Genomic DNA, 20,483 nt, shown 5'->3' on the forward strand with positions numbered 1-20,483 from the left:
TAATTTCAATTATATAATTCATTTGTAGTACATAGCAAAACCACATAGAATGAAAGTGAAGATTATAACATTCGAAGAAGATCATCAATTACATGGTATACAATGACACTTGTGCTACTTGGCCTGGAAATAATTATGGTGATAGGCCAAAGAAGTGTATTGGAATGCTAGAGAGTACTGTAAACTATTGAATATTGATCAGTAACCCTTGTGGATCAGAGAGTATTTATGGAGAATATATCTTCAAGATCCATTACGTTTCTTGAAGCCCACTATATTGAATACAGGTCATTGATAGTTTTAGGCTTAGTTAGTTTTTCAACTACTCCAAGCCCACTTTTTAATAATCTTACAAGATAAGAACATCACTGGCAAGATCAATATTTATTGTCCTGCCCTAATTGACCTTGAGTATATAATCTTGAATCATCTTCTTAAATATTACAATCAATGTGAAGTTGCTCTCACATTGTGGTTAGATACAGAGTTCCATGGTTTTGACCCAACAGAATGGTCTTTGGCTTCATAGAAAAGAACAGCACAGGTGGTCGGATCGGCCTACTGCTTTTGTGCTAAGCTCTATTAAACTAAGTTGTCCCTCTCTCCCAAAGACCTGAGACTTTTTTCCCCTTTTAAGTCAAAGTGCTATAAGGATATTGGAAAAAGAGAGCGGGGAACAGGAATAAATGGCAAAAAAAAATTGGAGTTGGGGCATTCTCATGTGCCTGCTGTCCGCTACTTTTAGCTGGTGGAATTTGCAGGTTTTGCAGATCATGCAGAAAAAGCATTGATGGGCTGCTGCAGTGTATCTTGTACATGGTACAAAATGTGCACTAGTGGTAGAGTCTCTGATGAACAGGTTGCTAATCACGTGGTTTGTTTTGTCCTGGACATTGTTTTGAGCATTATTGGAACTGCACTCATCCTGGCAGTGAAACTGATTTCATCACATTTCTGGCTCACCGTTTGAAGGTCTTGGAAAAGCTCTAGAAACCAGAAAATGAGTTACTCTTCATAGAATAATCAGTTTCTATCTGTTCTTATAGCCACAGTATTTGTGCAGAATTTTGATTGGAGGTGTGGGGAGTGGATTTAACAATGACCATGTTATTGACAGTCATGGAGAAACAGACTCTATCTTGTTGAAGATTGGTAACTCTTGATACTTTTGTAACATGAAAGTAGATTGCTACTTATCAGCCTGGATGTCATCCAGTTTGTGCTGCCTGTGGAAATTTCGCAGAATCCCTGCAGTTTGGAAACTGGCCCTTCAGCCCAACAAGTCCACACCAACCCTCAGAGCATCCTACCTGGACCTCTATAGCCCACCTAATCTACACATCACTGAACAATTTAGCAACTTAGCATGGCCAATCCTTTTAGCCTGCACATCTCTGGACTGTGGGAGGAAACCAGAGCACCAAGAGGTAACCCACGCAGACATGGGGAGAACGTGCAAACTCCACACAGACAGTCGCCCGATGGTGGAATTGAATTCAGGTCTCTGGTGCTGTGAGGCACAATGCTAAGCACTCAACCACCATGCTGCTCATTTTCTGAGGAGTTGCAAATTGAACTGAATGCTGTGCTATCGTCATCAAACATTCCCACTTCTAACCTTACGTTGTCTTAAGAAAGGTCAAGACATCCTGAGCAACCCTTGCGGCAATATGTTGAGATGATTAGCCTCTAACAGCCATAGCCAATATCATTTGTACTGCTATGAACCCACCAGTGGAGAGTTTTCCTCTAAACCTTACTGAATTCAATTTTACAAGGTCTGCTTAAAATGTATAGTCAAATGCTTGTCTCCAACAGTGATCATGCTCACTTCATATCTAGAATTTAGCTCTTTTAGAAAAATAGAAAGATTCATACCATTTTGCAGAAAGAAGGAACCCATTTGGTCTATCAGGTCTGTATAACTTAAAAAGCTGACCAGTGTTATCATTCCTCTCAGCTCTAGGTCCATTGCCCAGTAGTTTATAGCAACTCAAGTACCAATGCAAATGTCTTGGATTTCAATGAAGATTATGGCTTGTACCTCCCGCTCAGGCAGTTTGAGCAGGGCTTTACAGGGCAGCAATGGCTCTATTCACTAGCCAGAAAATCTTGGGTGACATTGCCGGAATGGAATTCTGTTGGGACTGGCTTGCTGGGCCCCAGCAGAAAGGCCCTTGTAAGGTTGAGGATGCAAGCGAGTTTATTTGGAAGGGTGAAGGAGTTATTTTTACAGGGGAACCCACTGGTAATGGATAGGCCCTTCATGGGCTGCAGAATGTCTGATCAAGAGGTGCACCAAGTAGTCTATTCATGTAGGAAAGTAGTCAGCCACTGCTGGTAAAATAGTAGCAGTGACAGGCTAAGGCCTTAGTGACCCTTAACTGGCCACTTTTTGTGTACAAATGGACTTACTGTGGGAAAACCAACAATACACAGCAAAATCACATGGAATGAAAATAAGAACGCATGTCACAATTTCCTCCCCCTTCCCCCATCCACATTATGCTAACTTCCCATCATGCCCGAGCAGTATTTCTGGGCTCCCATATAATTCCACATTTGAGTCAAATTGATAATAAGGTCTACTACATTTATTATGTTAATTTTAAATTAAATTTTGCTTTCAGTGGCAGGTGCTGATTACATTCTCCAAGGTAACACCAAATGGTAGAGCTAATTTACCTTTACAGAGTTGTGGTTTGAGGTATTTAGGATGGAAGAAATGAGTTCTGGAGTATAAACACTTGCTTAAATCAATTGGGCTGAATGGTTTTAATTTGTCATTGCAGCGAAACTCTATACTGGCAGAAACTGTGCAGTTAAACGGAGCCGACTTATTTTGCTAGTACTCCTTCCAATGTCATTGGCACAAGCTGTTCTGTCACATGAAAATTTACTGAGGTGAAGAGAAAAGAAAATCATGCAGATTGATAGATTTGTTGTATTATAGACTAATTTGATTGTTATTTATAATTTCTATACTGGAGGTTTGACATGAGTCCAAGACCAAGAGTAAAAGCCTACAAATATCATCATCGAGTCAATTATGGCCAATCTTGCATCCATTTTAATGCAACTAAAAACAATTTACATTAGTGAGTGAGCATGAAACAAGAAGACACTCAGACACTCATGCAATTCATCAATTGTCTTTTAAGCTAATCTGCTATCCTCAATAAAGTCTAGCAATTGACAGAGTCTAGTAGTGAACTCCAATATATATTTCAGTCTTTACCTGTCTTACAAGGAGATTTTCTGCCTCATTTTCCGCCCCTTCAGGCACTGTGGAACATACGGTACGTCTTTCCCTTGGAATTGATGATATCTGGACAGAAAGAAACAGTAATTCTTTGTCAGATTTTGTTTGACAGGCTTGGGGCCCTTGTGTTTTGAATGCCCATTCATAAGCACATAAATGGAAACAATGTATGTCTGAAAACTTGCTGCATGCCTGATTTCAGTGACAGTTCCATTTATTTCTTCCTCATATGTTTGCAGACCATTTTATTATTTACTTTTCCCAACGCAAGCTGTGTCACCACCAAAAGCAACTCTCCTTTGTGGTGCTATAATTGTTTTTTACTATGGTCCATGTAGATTATTTTGGTAACTAATTTCTACATTTTTAATGCGGCACTTCCAACTTAAAATGAAAAGATTTGCATTGGATTCATAAAATAAAACAAAACCAAAGTCAACGTTAAAGCACATGAAGGTAGATTTTCTGAATACAAAATGGACAAATGAGATTTCAACCTTGTGAACAAAATTCCTGCATTTCAAAACCTGACCAAATAATCACATCACAGAAGTTGCTGGAAAAGTTCAGTAGGTCTGGCAGCATCTGTGAAGGAAAGATCAGAGTGAACATTTCGGATCCGGTGACCCTTCCTCAGAACTTCTGTTTTTGTTCCTGATTGACAGTGTCCGCAGTTCAATAGTCACATAATTAGGTGCACTGATAACTGCATAAGCATCAAGGTATCCTACATTTGTAAAGGAGGGGTCTAGTATGCATTGTAGGCAACTCTTGTGAGAAATAAAAATAAATACACAATTAAAAGTACTGCAGATGCTGGAAATCTAAAGTAAAAAACTTAAAATGCTGAAGAAATTCAGCTAGCCTGGTCTCAAATGTGGAGTGAACCATTTTGCATTAAGAGTAGATATTTCTTCACTGTGGAATTCACTATCGCAGAAGGCTAAGGAGGCAAAGATATTGAATCGGTTTAAAAAAGAATAGATATTTAGATTTCTGGAAGCTCAGATATCAAACAGAGTGGGGAGAAAGCACAGCTATGGTCTGGAAATGGAAGATCAGCCACGATTGTAGAATGATAGAATGCCTACGCTGTTGAAGACGATTCAGTCCACACTGACCCTCTGAAGAGGATCCCACCCAGACTCAGACCCTCTATCTTATCCCTGTAACCCTACATACAATGGGTAACCATAGCTATCCACCTAACCTACACATCTTTAGACTATGAGATGAAATCCACACCAAGACAAGGAGAATGCGCAAACTCCACACAGACAGTCAGCCAAGGCTGGAATTGAACCCTGGTCTGTGGCACTGGGAAGCCACAGTACTAACCACTGAGCCATTGTACTGTCCATAATCATGTGGAATGGTGGATCAGGCTTGATGGGTTGAATAGCATAGTCTTGCTTCTATGTTTTGTATTTCACCGTCATACACAATTATGAGGAAGATTGGTAATCTGCTTTGCCTGGCATGTCATGTGGCATTGACTTATATGAGACCCATAAAAATAAACAGTTCACAAACAAAAGTGTTAAACAAAACAAGTTAAATTTGCCAGTCAATGTAGTGGGAGACACTCCAGCATTAATAATGAGTGCCAAGTTTTATTGGAATGGCTCCCATCAACACAACTTTAATTCTCTGGATCGGAGAAAAACTTCATAGTATTCAGCAAAGCTCTTTGGGCTCCACAAACAAATCCCAAAATAATACAAATACATTAAGTATGAAATTTATATTTCCAGCAAAAATGTTTGCAAAATATAAATCCCACATACTGTTGTCAAAATAGTTTGGCTATGATAGTTTGCTTAATACCTTATAAACTAGACTATTGGGGAAATTTTACTATTTTAAACATAAAAAATGAAGGTAATAATGACAATAACGCTCAAATTATCTGTGACTTTAATGTAAATAATACATCCTAAAGCGCCTCACATAGATGAAAATAACAAGACATTACACAGTTGAGAGAAGTGTTTCATGCAACTGAAGGCATGAACAAGATGTAGCTTTGAAGAAGATATTTTTAGTGGACTAATCATAGAGAGAGGGTAGCAATACAAAATGTACTTAACATACTGAACGCGACGCACTTAGCATAGGGTAGCTTGGTGGCTCAGTAGTTAACACAACTGCCTCAAAGCGCCAGGGACCTGGATTCCATTCTAACCTTGAGTGACTGTCTGTGAAGAGTTTACATATTTTCCCCATGTCTGCATAGGTTTCCTTTGGGTGCTGTGGTTTTCTTTCACAGTCCAAAGATGTTGCAGGTTAAGTGGATTGACCATTCCAAATTGCCCATTGTGTCCAGGGATGTTCACCAGGCTAGACGGATTAGCTGTGGAAAATGCAGAGTTACAGGGACAGGTTAAGGGGATGGGTCTAGTGGGATGCTCTTCAGAGAGGTGGTGTAGACTCAATGGGCTGAATGGCCTGCTTCCACACTGTAGGGATTCTCTGAAGGTCTGCAGCCACACATGGAGTGGTTAATTAAACAACACATGGAAGGCAGAAAACTTAATGATTACCAGAAAACAGGGACAGACGGCTGGATATTTTTAAAAGGATTGAGAACTGGGATAGGGGGATGGTTCCAAATTCCAAAACTGCTTGGCATGAAAGTGGGCTTGCCCATCACACTGCTCAAGGCTGATTAGTTTTCTTGGTTTTGTTACATTACCAAACTATATTTACAGAATTGTGAGGGACTGAAAACATTAACCTTATTTAAGAAACATCTTACTTTGGCTTCATCACGCTATGAGGCTCCCAAAGAGGGCTAGATCATGTGACATTGCCTTACTCTATATGATAATACACACTCTCATTAGCATATCACAGTCAGGCTGAACGCTTTGCACAGCAAGCTCCAACTCACTGAAGGCCAGGGAATAGCCTCCTGCCCAGTCAGAGAAAGTGAACGAGCTCCTAGGGTTGGAGGACCAACAGAACAGCTCTCCACCAGTCAATGATTGACAACTCTGCTGTCAAGGTGGGTGTTAGAGGGCAAGGCTGTGAGAGACAGACACAGGTAAGTTGATTCTTGCATTTTAAGATGCTGCAATTGCCTAACCATGATGGTGGGAGGGAAACCCCTGTAGGGTACTTGCAGCAGCTGCAGGTCAGTGAACATAAGAGGTCTGGGAGGATTGAGACCCTCACTTCCTCTCTTGTGCTCCCCACCCTCTCCACTGCGCTAATCCCAGCCATAAAGTAGTTTAGGTATAAGGGAAGCTGAAAATTGTTAAAGACAAGGTATTAAATAGCCTGGGCATTCTTAAAGTTAATAAATGACCAGGAATAAATGAAATGCAAAAAAAAGTGTACTGAGGGAAGTAAGAGTGGACATTGCAAAGGCATTACCTCTGATTGTTCCAGGGGACCAGAGAATTGCAAATATTACACACCCTTCTTTTACAAAAGAATAAATGGATATTGTATGCCAATCCGTTTAACTTTGGTGGGAAAGCATCAGAAACAATCATTTGAGACAAATGTAGCAGTTACTTGGACAAATGTTGATTCATTAAGGAAAGCCAGGGTAGATTTATGAAGGGCAAATCATGTTTAAGTAACTTGCTTGAATTTTTTGATGAGTTAATAGAGTAGGTTGGTGAGGGAAATGTCATTGATGTGGTAAACGTGGACTTTCAAAAGATATTTAATAAAGTGTCACATAACATGCTCATCAGCAAAGTTAGAGCAATGGAGTAAAGGGTCCGGTGGATACAAAGCTGGCTTAGTGCAGGAAACAGAGATCATTAATGAGTATCAGAGATAATGGGAACTGCAGATGCTGGAGAATTCCAAGATAATAAAATGTGAGGCTGGATGAACACAGCAGGCCAAGCAGCATCTCAGGAGCACAAAAGCTGACGTTTCGGGCCTAGACCCTTCATCAGAGAGGGGGATGGGGAGAGGGAACTGGAATAAATAGGGAGAGAGGGGGAGGCGGACCGAAGATGGAGAGTAAAGAAGATAGGTGGAGAGAGTATAGGTGGGGAGGTAGGGAGGGGATAGGTCAGTCCAGGCAAGACGGACAGGTCAAGGAGGTGGGATGAGGTTAGTAGGTAGCTGGGGGTGCGGCTTGGGGTGGGAGGAAGGGATGGGTGAGAGGAAGAACCGGTTAGGGAGGCAGAAACAGGTTGGACTGGTTTTGGGATGCAGTGGGTGGGGGGGAAGAGCTGGGCTGGTTGTGTGGTGCAGTGGGGGGAGGGGATGAACTGGGCTGGTTTAGGGATGCAGTAGGGGAAGGGGAGATTTTGAAACTGGTGAAGTCCACATTGATACCTTCCCCTGCAACCGCAGGAAATGCTACACTTGTCCCCACACCTCCTCCCTCACCCCTATCCCAGGCCCCAAGATGACATTCCACATTAAGCAGAGGTTCACCTGCACATCTGCCAATGTGGTATACTGCATCCACTGTACCCGGTGCGGCTTCCTCTACATTGGGGAAACCAAGCGGAGGCTTGGGGACCGCTTTGCAGAACACCTCCGCTCAGTTCGCAACAAACAACTGCACCTCCCAGTCGCAAACCATTTCCACTCCCCCTCCCATTCTCTTGATGACATGTCCATCATGGGCATCCTGCACTGCCACAATGATGCCACCCAAACGTTGCAGGAACAGCAACTCATATTCCGCCTGGGAACCCTGCAGCCATATGGTATCAATGTGGACTTCACCAGTTTCAAAATCTCCCCTTCCCCTACTGCATCCCTAAACCAGCCCAGTTCGTCCCCTCCCCCCACTGCACCACACAACCAGCCCAGCTCTTCCCCCCCACCCACTGCATCCCAAAACCAGTCCAACCTGTCTCTGCCTCCCTAACCGGTTCTTCCTCTCACCCATCCCTTCCTCCCACCCCAAGCCGCACCCCCAGCTACCTACTAACCTCATCCCACCTCCTTGACCTGTCCATCTTCTCTGGACTGACCTATCCCCTCCCTACCTCCCCAGCTACACTCTCTCCACCTATCTTCTTTACTCTCCATCTTCGGTCCGCCTCCCCCTCTCTCCCTATTTATTCCAGTTCCCTCTCCCCATCCCCCTCTCTGATGAAGGGTCTAGGCCCGAAACGTCAGCTTTTGTGCTCCTGAGATGCTGCTTGGCCTGCTGTGTTCATCCAGCCTCACATTTTATTATCATTAATGAGTAATTGTCTTTGGCGGGTTAACCTAGAATCGGTGGTAAGATCCCTGTGGGTCATGGGGAAGTGCGGTTGTCAGGCATTAAGGTGACAGGATGTTGGGTCCCAGGGATGGAAGTGCCAGTTCCCAGGGTAGACATTGGCAAGTCCCAAGAGAGAGAGTGGGGTCTGAGGATGTAAAGAGTCTTGGGAATGTGAATGAGTTGAGTATGGGTTCAGTTTAATAGTGATTGAGGAGTTACGACCGTAAGTCTACATTTTCCTGAGAAATCATTTTACTTAATTTCAACAGAATCATCCGAAGTCCTCAGTTTTTATGGGGACTTTCAGAGGATTTCAGATGTCATTGAATTGCCAAATCAAAAGATTCAATTTCCCGGGTAACTCCTTTAGAGTGTGTTATGATGGGGATTTCACATGGTCCTCATATGTCACTCTAACCTCCACTAAAACAACAACTGTCTGGACAAAACAAAATCAGTCCCATTATTTCCACATCATCTTTCTTTCAGATCATTCAGAACCTTGTGCAATTAAGTCAAGTCACTTAATCTGTCCAACCTCTTCTCAGGAGACAAATACTCACATTGGTATCAGCTGGTAAATTTCCTCTGAATTGCCTCCATGAATAAGAAGACCACATTTGCATACATTATTCAAGATGTGGTCCCACCATACCCTGTATAACTAAAGTATAGCATCCTTCCTTTTACAATTACTTGCATAATAGAGGATGGCATTCCATTTGCCTTCTATTAGATTGCTATACATGCACACTGATTTTTTCTGATTCATGCACTGCAACACCTGAATCCCTCCCTACCAGAGAAATTTGCAGTCATTCTCTTTTCCACACTACACTCCAGCTGTGTATTCTCCACAGTCAATTTATCTCTTATCATCTGTTTCCTCTCCTTGTCTTCTTCACAACATGCTTTCCTATCTATTGTGTTGTCTGCAAATTTCACTATTCTCACAAAAGAAAATCATAAAAAAATACTTGAGGCCCCAGCCTAGAACCCTGGGGGACTCCATTCATCGCATTCAGCTAGTCAAAGATTCTTTTATACACTTTGTTTTCTACTAGACAGCCCATCTTCTATCCATGCTGAATCTTGGATTTCAACTTTGCAGAATAACTGCTTATGTCCTACTTTATCAAATGCCTAATGGAAATTCAAACACTGGTCTACAGGCTCCCCTTTATCCATAGGACATTTTAACCCTTCAAAGAACTCCTTTAAGCCTGTTTAACATGATATCCCTTCCACAAAATAATGCCATACTTCTTCATTACTTTCAAAATACACCTATGTAACCTCCTTAATGATCAATTCTAACACTTTCCCCATGGTAACCATTGAGCTAACTGGCCTATAGTTTCCTGTCCTCTTTCCTCTTGAATAGAAAGGGGTTACACTTGCTACTTTCCAGTATGATGAACACCTTTCCAAATCAAGATCATTTTCAAAAATTAACCCATTAAATTATACTCCATTAGCCACCTCTTTTAAGGATTTCAATTCAATTTTTGTTTTGCCCCCCCTCCCCCTTTCCCTACCTCCTCCTCAACTTGATAATCTGTATTGTTTTTAATGGGCTTTCCATGTAAAGTATTCAACTGGAAAATATGGATGACTTACTTCTTAGGTGATTTGGTGAGGTGAAAAATCAGTTGTATGTAAAACCAATTCTGGATTTTAAAAACAAACCTAGGATTAAATCATTGAGGATCCAATGACTTGCCAGCACACAATCCATAAGTTTGCTTACTGCAGCTGCCCTGGTGATTGTAATTTCATTAAGTTCCTCTCTCCCTCCACCTCCTGATTATCAGCTTTCCCTGGAGTTTTTTTGGTATCCTCTTTAGTGAAGGCAGATGCAAAACATTTGTCCACTTTATCCAGTATTTCCTTGATATATACTATTAACTCCCCATTCAAACTCTCTAGAGCACCAACACTTGTTAACTCTTCCCCTTTCAAATACCTAAAGAAACTCTGGCTATTTATTTTTACATTTCTCGCTACCTTTCTCTTGCACTCTACGTTCTTCCTCCTAATTAATCTTTGTAATTCTCTGCCATTCTATATATTCTGTCCAATCATCTGACTCGTAACTTGCCTTTGTGGAAATTTATCTATTTTCTTTAAGTTTGCTGCTCTACTTAGCTTCTAATGATGATAGGATGGTAGGAGTATTCTTCTGAGCATTCAGAATATCCCCTTAAATAACTGCAATTTGTTCAGCTTTCATATGCACATAATTGCCCTTGCTTAAGATTAAAATATTCATTTCAGACCCAATCTTCTCACTTTCAAACAGAACATAAATTTCAATCATAGTGTGGTTGCTGCTACCTGGAAGTGCCTTAATGATTTATTCCTTACGAACTGCCAAGTCAAATGTAAGTACATTCACTAAGTCTCTCCTGCACTCACCCTCTCCTACCAGCCTAGGCCTGTCTGTACATATTTTCCAATCAGCTCATTCAGTGATGTTATGGTACACCCCTGAGAAAGTGGTACTCTATGAACCAAACATTCTATAAACTGTTCATCCAGAGTACCATTGCCAATCTGATTTTTCCAGTTAATATACAGATTAAAATTCCTCACAATTATTGTTGTTCCTTTATCACAAGCACCCAAAATTACTTTTTGGTTACTTTGTCCCATACTGTAGTTGCTTTTAGGGACCTGTAGACCACTCATGCTAATGACTCGTTTCTGCTACTATTCTTCATGCTCACCTCCTGAACCAAGGATAGCTCTATCATTTGCAACAAGGCCATTCTTGTTCACTTAAGTAGCACAAGTTTGCACATGACTGCAGAGAGCAGCAGCAGTGGCAAGGCCCTCTGGAATAAAATTTCCCCATTATTGGGCTGGCTGTCATTAAGATTGTTGTATCCAGAATTGCTGAGAACATTTAGGATGACTCTTTTTTTTTCTTTCTTCTTGTTCAACTTCCCTACTTTTGTTGTTGCTCCTGGTGCTTGACAAGGTATTTGCCAAAACTCATGTCCGCAGTCACGTCACAATCCTCAGCAGCTGCCTCCAGCTCAGACTCAGCCCACACACATTCAAACTCAAATTTCAACCTGTGTGCTTTGAATCCACCTAGGATCATTGAAATCTCCATGATGTACAATGTTTGTCTGGGTAGAAAGCTTCTTGTTGAGTCCTGAGAACCCCACTCAGTGCCATGCGTTGCCATATGCACTCTCTCTAACTATCTCTCTTCCCATCAACAATGTCTTACGTTGTCTCATATATACCAACCTTCTTAGTTCTGAAGAAAGGCCACTAGACCCAAAACATTAACACTATTTTTGCCCCACAGATCCTGCTAGACCTGCTGAGTTTTGCCAGCAATTTAAGATTTCCAGAGTCAGCATGTTGTTTGTTTTTTTTTACTCTGTAAAACTGTACTCTGTACTCCTGCCTGTGCACCACTTATTTTCAGTTTTCAGGCAATTGACTTTTCAATGATTGAGTGGTATCATTTTCTGTTTGTGTATGTTGCTGGATCTTGTCTCAGAGGCCTGATGGCATTACACACTTGGTTAATAACACCTTGCAGGACAGGAAAGCCAGCGTTTAAGCCAGAGTTCTGTTTTACTAACTGATGAGGTTATTAGGAAAACGCCCTATTCTGCCCTTGCAAAGACAGCGTTGTACGTTTGCTTAAAGCATCTCTGTACAACAGATTGTTATACTCAGGTAGTGTCCCAAGAAGCAGACCACGAGAATCTAGTGGCAAAGAAATTCAGGTTTTCAGTGACTTGGATGGCAACTTACCGTCTAGCAAGTAACAGATGCTGCTCCAGCCAGCTAAACAGATCTCTGCAAATACACCTAAAGATGAAACTCCACCTGCACTGATCACCAGAGAAATTGAAAAATGTGGTGAAAATCATAGGAGCATTAGGGCACAGAAAGAGACAACTCAGCCCATCATGTGTGCATGGCCAAAAGAAAAATACTAGCCATCCATTCCAATGCCACCTGTCAGCACCTGGTCTCTAGACTTACAAACTGCAGCACCCACTTTCAGACCCAAGGTACTTTTAAATGAGTAGGTGGTTATTGCTTCCACCAACAAACCTGACAATGAATTCCACACACTCATCACCCTCTGGGTGAAAAGCATTTTCCTCATGTCTGTTCTACCAATCGCTTTAAATCAGTGTTCCGTAAGAGTTGGCCTCTTTGCTGCGGAAACAGGTCTGTCCTGTCTATTCTGTGCTGACAGCTCATTATCCTGCGTTATTTTGTATTAAGTCGCTCTAACCTCCTCTGCTCCAAAGCAAGTGAGCCTTAACCATCAATTCAATCCTTATAGCTAGTTATACTTGTGCCTATACATACGTGCAGAGGATCATTTCCTGCACACCATGCTATCAACCTGTTGTGGCTTGAGCAGCAGAGGGCTCGGGGAGGTAGTTACTGAGGCTTACACAGTTACTGGTCTTTCTCCAAATATTGTGCGCCCAGAATATGACAAACTGAAAGGGCTCTTGTGACAAAAGGGTAACGTATCCAGGAGGTCTTGGCTCAAGTCCCACCTGCTCTACAGGTATGTGGTAACATGTTAAAACAATTTGATCAAAAATAATTGTAATAAGTAGAGAAAGCCTGCTCAGGACTGTTTCAGTAACATAGGGTTGGGAGCTAGAAAACCGATGAGGAACAGATCCTGTCTTCAAGTGAGTTGCAGCTAACAGTGGTCTCAAAATATATCTACTGTTTTGGTAGTTCTCAAACACTAATTCCACCACAGTTTCTCGCAGGCCTGAATATGGATGGACTCTTGTGTTTTTAGTTAAAATGGCCTGGGGCAAGCAACTGAACCTAGGCCAAAATGTGCTAAATTAATGTCGAAGGAGGCCATGGAGCAATTTTAGCCAGATGTGAAGGCCCCCACCCAGAGCCTACATATCTACACACTTCCTACCAGGTGGCTAAAATTGGGTCACTGATGTCTGCATTGCCTCAAGGTGAATATAGCTGGTCAGATGTTTATAAGTAGCTTTGGTGTAGTATTACAGTTATTCTATGTTACTCAACTTTAACAGAATGTAACGATCTGAATGAAATACTAATTGCGCTGGAACCATGTCATTCAGAAACATCTAAGTATGTACCATTTTATCAGGGTTTTGAAACATAGAAAACATTAATTTTGTTTATTAGCAAGGTAAGACATACATAGTTTATATCACTGGGCTAAATTTGATAAAGGTGTGGTCACTATGACTGATAAAATACATTATTAGTCAACAATTCAGTTTTAATAAACAACTTGAAATCAGCTTCTCTATATTCCTTCCAACGTTTACTTCCCTTGCTATTCCAGATAAGTAGGTAAGTGTGGCAAGAGTGATATAAGTTATTTAAAGCAGCTCTGTCCCTTTGCAGAACTCGATGAGCCAGTTTTGAAGAACAGTGCCTGGACCCAAACCATTGACTCTGCTTTCTCTCCACAGTTGCTACAAGACCTTCGGACTTTCTCCAGCAATTTCAGTCTTTATAGTGACTTTTGTACTCCATTTATCTGCTGGTATACTTTCAGTTGCAGAATTGGGAGCACCTTTGCAGATTAATTTTCGGAGCAAATTAAATTTAAATTTGTAGTTACAAGTCAATTACAAATTCATATATATAGTAAATTGGAAGATAATTTAAAGTACACATGTCTAATATGTGGTAAAATTGTCATAAAAAGTCAAGAATTACCTATACACTGAAACCATAGCATAATAGTAACAGAAAATAGAAGCAGGAATAGACCCTTAGAGCCTATTCTTTCATTCATCATGATTATGGATGATAATCCAACTGGAAAGCTTATTCCCACTTTTCCCTAATATCCTTTGATCCCCTTAGACTGAAATGCTCTATCCAACTCCTATTTTGCACCATATAATGCTTCATACAATATTCTGGCCTCAATCACTGCCTGTAACAGTAAATTCCACAAACTCTCAACTCTCTGAGTAAAGAAATTTCTCTTCCTCTCAGTCCCAAATATGTTAAGTAGGGAATGAGTTTGCACTTAACTCAGCCAGTTTTTTCCCACAAAATCTATTTAAAGATGTGCTTTTTTATACCTGAACACAGGCGAAAACTTGTAAAAATACTAAAGTTTTACTCACTGAGAAATCATCGTCTGGGAAGAGCAGCATATCTTTTAGTGGATGATCCTGAATTTGGCTCTCACATTCTTCAATGATTGCCTCATAGTCCAGCGGTTCAATGATTTTAGGCTTCTCTTGCTACAGAGAAAAAAAATTTAGGAAGCGTTAATCCAGTTGCACCTAAACATTGATGATTCCCACCCATAATAATTTTACATACACACTGCACCACACATACATACCAGGTATTACTGTGCATCAATATAATTGTTAATTAGGGCACATAGGTAATGAATCTTACCCTTTTTTTTGTTTTGAATTTATTGATTTCAAGTTTATCGAATATCACCTGACAAGTTCCACCATCTGAAAACAGCTAATTTTTTTTTCAATTCTTCTCACTTGTAAAAGCTGTCCACAAAGATAGTGAATTGATGTCTACTTGTGAATGCATACACTGATCCACTCTACAATGACGCAGTTAAGCTTTGTGACACATTTCTGAATTCTCTGCTAAATATTCATCAGTACGTGCAGGAAAATATTTGAATAAATCCGTGCCAAATAATTTATTTTTGTTTGCTCATGGGATGTGGGCATTGCTGGCTAAGGCAGTATTTATTGCCCCTCCCCAATTTCCCTTGAGAAAGTGATGATGAGATGCCCCTTGAACCACTGCAGTTCTTGGGTGTGGAGACACCAACAGTGCTGGTAGGGAGGACAAGGTGTAGAGCTGGATGAACACAGCAGGCCAGGTAGCATCAGAGAAGCAGGAAGGCTGACGTTTTGGGCCTACACCCTTCTTCAGAAATGGGGAGGGGAAGGGGGATCTGAAATAAATAGGGAGTGAGGGAGAGGCGGATAGAAGATGGATAGAGGAGAAGATAGGTGGACAGGAGACAGACCGATCAAAGAGGCGGGGATGGAGACAGTAAAGGTGAGCTGAGGTGGGGATGTAGGGAGGAGATAAGTCTGCCCAGGGAGGACAGACAGGTCAAGGGGGTGGGATGATGTTAGTAGGTAGGAGATGGGAGTGGGGATTGTGGTGGGAGGAGGGGATAGGTGGGAGGAAGGATAGGTTAGCGAGGCGGGGACTGGCTGGGCTGGTTTTGGGATTGCAGTAGAGGGGACGGGAGATTTTGAAGCTTGTGAAGTCCACATTGATACCATTGGGCTGCAGGGTTCCCAAACGGAATATGACTTGCTGTTCCTGCAACCTTTGGGTAGCATCGTTGTGGTACTGCAGGAGGCCCAGGATGGATATGTCATCTACCGAATGGGAGGGGGAGTTGAAATGGTTCGCAACTGGGAGGTGCAGTTGTTCAGTGCGAACCGAGTGTCAATGTGCTGGTAGGGAGGGAGTTTCAGGATTTTGATTCTACAACAGTGAAGGAACAGTGATTCAGTTCCAATTCAGCATGGCGTGGTGCTTGGAGAGAATTTGCAAATGGGCATGTTGCCAAGCATTTGCTGCTCGTCTTTCTAGATGCATGTGATCATGGGTTTGGAAGTTGTTTAAAAAGCCACAAGGAGCTGTTGCAGTGCATTTTGTAGAGAGAACATGCTGCTGCTTTGAATGTCAGTAGTGTAGGGAATGAATGATGAAGGTGGTGGATGCCAGTCAAGCAGGCTACTCTGTCCTAGATAGTGTCAAGTTTCTTGAATGGAATTTCTTTTTTGAGCTAAATCCATTCAGACTAGTGAAGAGTATTCTATCACAATCCTAACTTGCACCAACTGTAAATGGTGGGTAGGCATTAAGGAGACACAAGGTTATTTACTTGCCGCAGAATTCTTGATCTGATCTGATCTTTCCTCTTTATTCTTTCATAGCATGTGGATAAGGCTGACAAGGATGGCATTTACTGCACCTGTCTAGTTGCCTAAAGGGCAGTTAAGAGTGTGGGTCTGGAACTACATTAAGACCCAGTCAGAATGATATCAGAAGATTTTCTTCCCTAAAGGACATAATGATTCAGGGAATTTCTATGATAACTGACAATGGTGACAGGGCTGCCATTAGACTAGCTTTTGAAAAAAAACTCCGTCATTTGTTGAATTCAGCTTCCACTAACTTCTGAGGTAGGACCCCATGTCACTATACAAAAGGTAATGAGCCTTTTAAATAGACAAATACTGAATTTTAAATAATGACTCCTAGTCCTAGATTCTCTTAAGGGGAAACATCCTCTTTTCTTCTACCTTGTCAGAACTCCAGAGGGTCTTTATGTTTCAGTCAAGTCACCTCTTTGTATCTTAACTGCAATTTGGATACAAGGCTCGCCTGTCCTGCCTTTCTTAATGATGTCACATGTCTATTCCAGGTAGCAGTCTGGTAAATCTTCTCTGAAATGCTGAACATGGTGCTGCTGATGTAGTTGCCGCAGTTCCCTGTACAACTGAAGCATTACCTCCCTATATTTGAATGCAAATTCCCCTTGCAATGGATGGTAATATTCTATTTGCTTTCCTAATTATTTGCTGTACCTGCGTGCAAGTCTTTTGCAATTCATGCACTTGGACACCCAGATCTTTCTGCATTTCAGAGTTCTGCAGTTGCTCACCATTTAGATCATAAACTTCTTTATTATTCTTCCACCAAAAATGGACAATTATACATTTCTGTATAGTATTATCCATCTGCCATATCTTTGGCCATTCACATTCTCTAACTGTAACATTGTAGCTTCTTTATTTCCTCCTCATTACTGCCTGTCTTTCTGTCACCAACACATTTGGCAACTATACCTTCATCTAAATCATTTATATATGCAAACGGTTAAGGGACCAACACTGTTCTCTGTGTCACACTATTTTTTCATCTTGACAGTGTGAAATTGATCCTTTTATGTCAACTCAAGTATGCCCAATCAAGGATTGTAATTCTATGAACATGTCATTTTTGGTCAAATATACTTTATATTATTTTATTCTTACAAGTACTTAATATTTCAGACTGTGCTATGTAACATTACATTTGTGTATTATGCTTCAGGAGTTTTCATGTCCAACCAGGACAGAGCCTTAGTTTAGCATCTTTTCAAAAAGGTAGCACCTCTGTCACTGCAGCTTGCCCTCAATATTGCATTGGAATGTTAGCCTAATCCTTATTCTCAAGTTCTTGAGTAAGATATAAATTGAAACCTTCTAACTTAGAGGTGAGAGTGCTACCAACTGAGATACAGCTGACACTTATAAAAGATGCAATAGTATATAGATCGGCATATATGAACTTAAGTAGGGAATGGTGATAACTTGATAACATCTCAAAAATGTAATCATGATTATTTAAAAGGTGTAACAGTGAGGGCATTTATTCTTTAAAAAGAATCTGTAAACACCAATGTGAGGTCTATAAATGCATGAACATCATTTTTTTGTCATTTGTACTTCAAAACAGAGGTAGAATTGTGTTGGTTATTTATTTTCTCTTAAGAAAAAGGTCAGAGAGTGCCTCTGGAACAGCAACCCCCAATCTAACACTTGTCAGAAAGCAGATAACTGTAGATCCCTTGTGGTGTTAGCAGAAAGGTGTTTCTACTGTTGAGTTGATGACAAGGTACACACTTAAGGTAATTAGCTTTGTTTTCAGTTCAGAAGATCTAGGATTGAGAAAGTGTTATTTTTGTTTTAAATCATTTCAGGAATCAGTAATTCTGAGATTAGAAGAAAGTTTTGTTTCTCTCCTAGGAGGAGTTCAGAGCAGTTCAGAGAACCAGTTACTTCAGCAGAAAAGTTTAGATGGTAAAGCTTCCAACCCAGAAAAATATGGACAGAAATCTACAGGTTATTAAGACTGAAAAAGTTTAGGCTCTTCTACTTGTGAAAAGTTCATGATAACAGACTTAGAAAAGACTCCGTGAATTTTCTCCATAGTCAACAGCAAAGAAACAACAAGGAGCCAGTTGAGTCAAAATTTAAACAGTTAGAAATGGGATAATTTGTCTGGTTTTGAGTCTCTGTAACTGTGTATTTAATATCATTTTAATTTTCTATATTTAGCTTGGTTTGAATTGATTTTTCTTACTTTGTGTAATAAACACACCCGAAACACACTAAGGGCAGGTGATGGCCTCATGGTATTATCCCTGAACTGTTAATCCAGAGACCCAGATAACATTCCGGGGACCTGGGTTCAAATCTCGCCACAGCAGATGGTGGAATTTTTATTCAATAAGTATCTGGAATTAAGAGTCTAATGATGACCATGAAGCCATTGTCCAAAGTCAGGAGAAACCCATCTGGTTCAGTAATATCCTTTAGAGAAGGAAATTGTCATCCTTACCTCGTCTGGCCTACATATGACTCCTGACACACAGCAATGTGGTTGATTCTGAACTGCCCTCTGGGCAATTAGGGATGGACAATAAATGCAGCCTAGCTAGCGATGCCCTCATCCCATTAACGAATAGAGGAAAAAAAATTCAATTGTCATTGAAGAAAATCTACAATCTCATGTGAGAGTGTCTCAGTGACTAACTAGCACATAAATTAACTAAACAAAACATATCAACTATCAAATTAAGGATATTCCAGGATCTAACTTGTTCAGAAGTACCATGATTTAGGATCAAAACAATACAAAGTGTTTTTGATATATAAGACACATACCTGTTTTCATTAATAAAAGGTCATTGTACACCAAAAGTATGTCCTATCACAGTATTTGTTCTTCTGTTCAAGGGCTACTACAGTCTTCCAATGAAGCCAAATGCATACTGGAGTAACACCCCTAGTTTCCGCTTAAGTAATTTACAGCCTTCGAAACTCAATATTGAATTCAACATCTTCAGAGGATGAACGCTCCTGCATTCTGCTGATTTTCCTTCCCACACTCCTCCCCCAATGTCCTGTTTACATGATTCACTCCCAGCAGAGCTGACCTGTGTTCTTCTGTTCACACCTACCATCAACACCTATTTCATATTTATATCCTCCTCTACTACCATTAGAACTCCCTTTGCATTTTGATCTGACACCTTCACCACTGTTCCATTTGCTCCTCCTCCTCCTTTGTTAACAGCCCAAGACCAACTATTTTCCAGTTCCCTTCAGTTCTGAAAAAGAATCATAGCATACTTGGTATATTAACTTAGTTTCTCTCCCACGGATGCTGTTAGAGCTACTACAATTCTCCAGCACATTCTGGTTTTACTTCAGGACTCACCATCCCTGGTATTTGGCTTCTGTTCGAGGCCATGAATTATTTTTGATTCATTGCAGATTCCAAATCCATCAAATAAAAAGTCAAAAATCAATCTTTTTCTATGACAGCATGACCTGAACCCTTGCATGCTTTATGTGTGTCCAGCACTCATTGACTAGATTTGGAGCCACAGCTTTATGGTAATTTAAACCCTATGTAATCTTAGGGTATTTACTGATTTTCATATATTGTAAATCTAGCCATTTTTGACTCGACTGTGACAACACAGTACGGAGCTGGAGGAACACAGCAGGCCAGGCACTATCAGAGGAGACGGAAACTTGATGTTTTGAGTCGGGACCCTTCTTCAGAAGGGACTTTTCTGATGAAAGGTCCTGAACGAAGCATCAACTTTCCTGCTCGTCTGATGCTGCCTGGCCTGCTGTGTTCCTCCAGCTCTGTACTGTGTTGTCTCTGACTGCAGCATCTGCAGTTCCTGCTCTCTCTCATTTTTGACTTGACTGCCTCCTTAATATCTTAAATTTTCTTCAATGTTTGTTTTGACAGTTTGTTTGCTTGTTTAGTGTCTAATGACCACAGTCTGTTCTATTAATTGTTAGGCTTACTAACGACCGAACCAATTTAGACTCAAATCTATCTATACTTCACATCAGCGGTTACAACATCACAATATAGTTACCAAAGTCATGTTAAAGCAAGCTGTAGAGCAAAAATACTTTATTGTAGCTCCTTTTAAAAGACATG

General features: G+C 40.8%; 1 protein-coding gene across 1 annotated transcript in view; it reads right to left on the reverse strand.

The window, feature by feature from the left end:
• dock10 (dedicator of cytokinesis 10) overlaps positions 1-20,483 on the reverse strand; it is a 320,275-nt gene that overhangs the window by 183,817 nt on the left and 115,975 nt on the right. The window contains exons 2-3 of the mRNA XM_059651053.1: positions 14,591-14,710; positions 3,239-3,328 (exon numbers count right to left, since the gene is read on the reverse strand). Of these exons, the coding sequence (XP_059507036.1) occupies positions 3,239-3,328; positions 14,591-14,710 (210 nt within the window). The remainder of the gene's footprint in view (positions 1-3,238; positions 3,329-14,590; positions 14,711-20,483) is intronic.

Source organism: Stegostoma tigrinum, chromosome 14 (genome assembly GCF_030684315.1).
Source record: "Stegostoma tigrinum isolate sSteTig4 chromosome 14, sSteTig4.hap1, whole genome shotgun sequence".
In the NCBI taxonomy this organism is placed as follows: domain Eukaryota; kingdom Metazoa; phylum Chordata; class Chondrichthyes; order Orectolobiformes; family Stegostomatidae; genus Stegostoma; species Stegostoma tigrinum.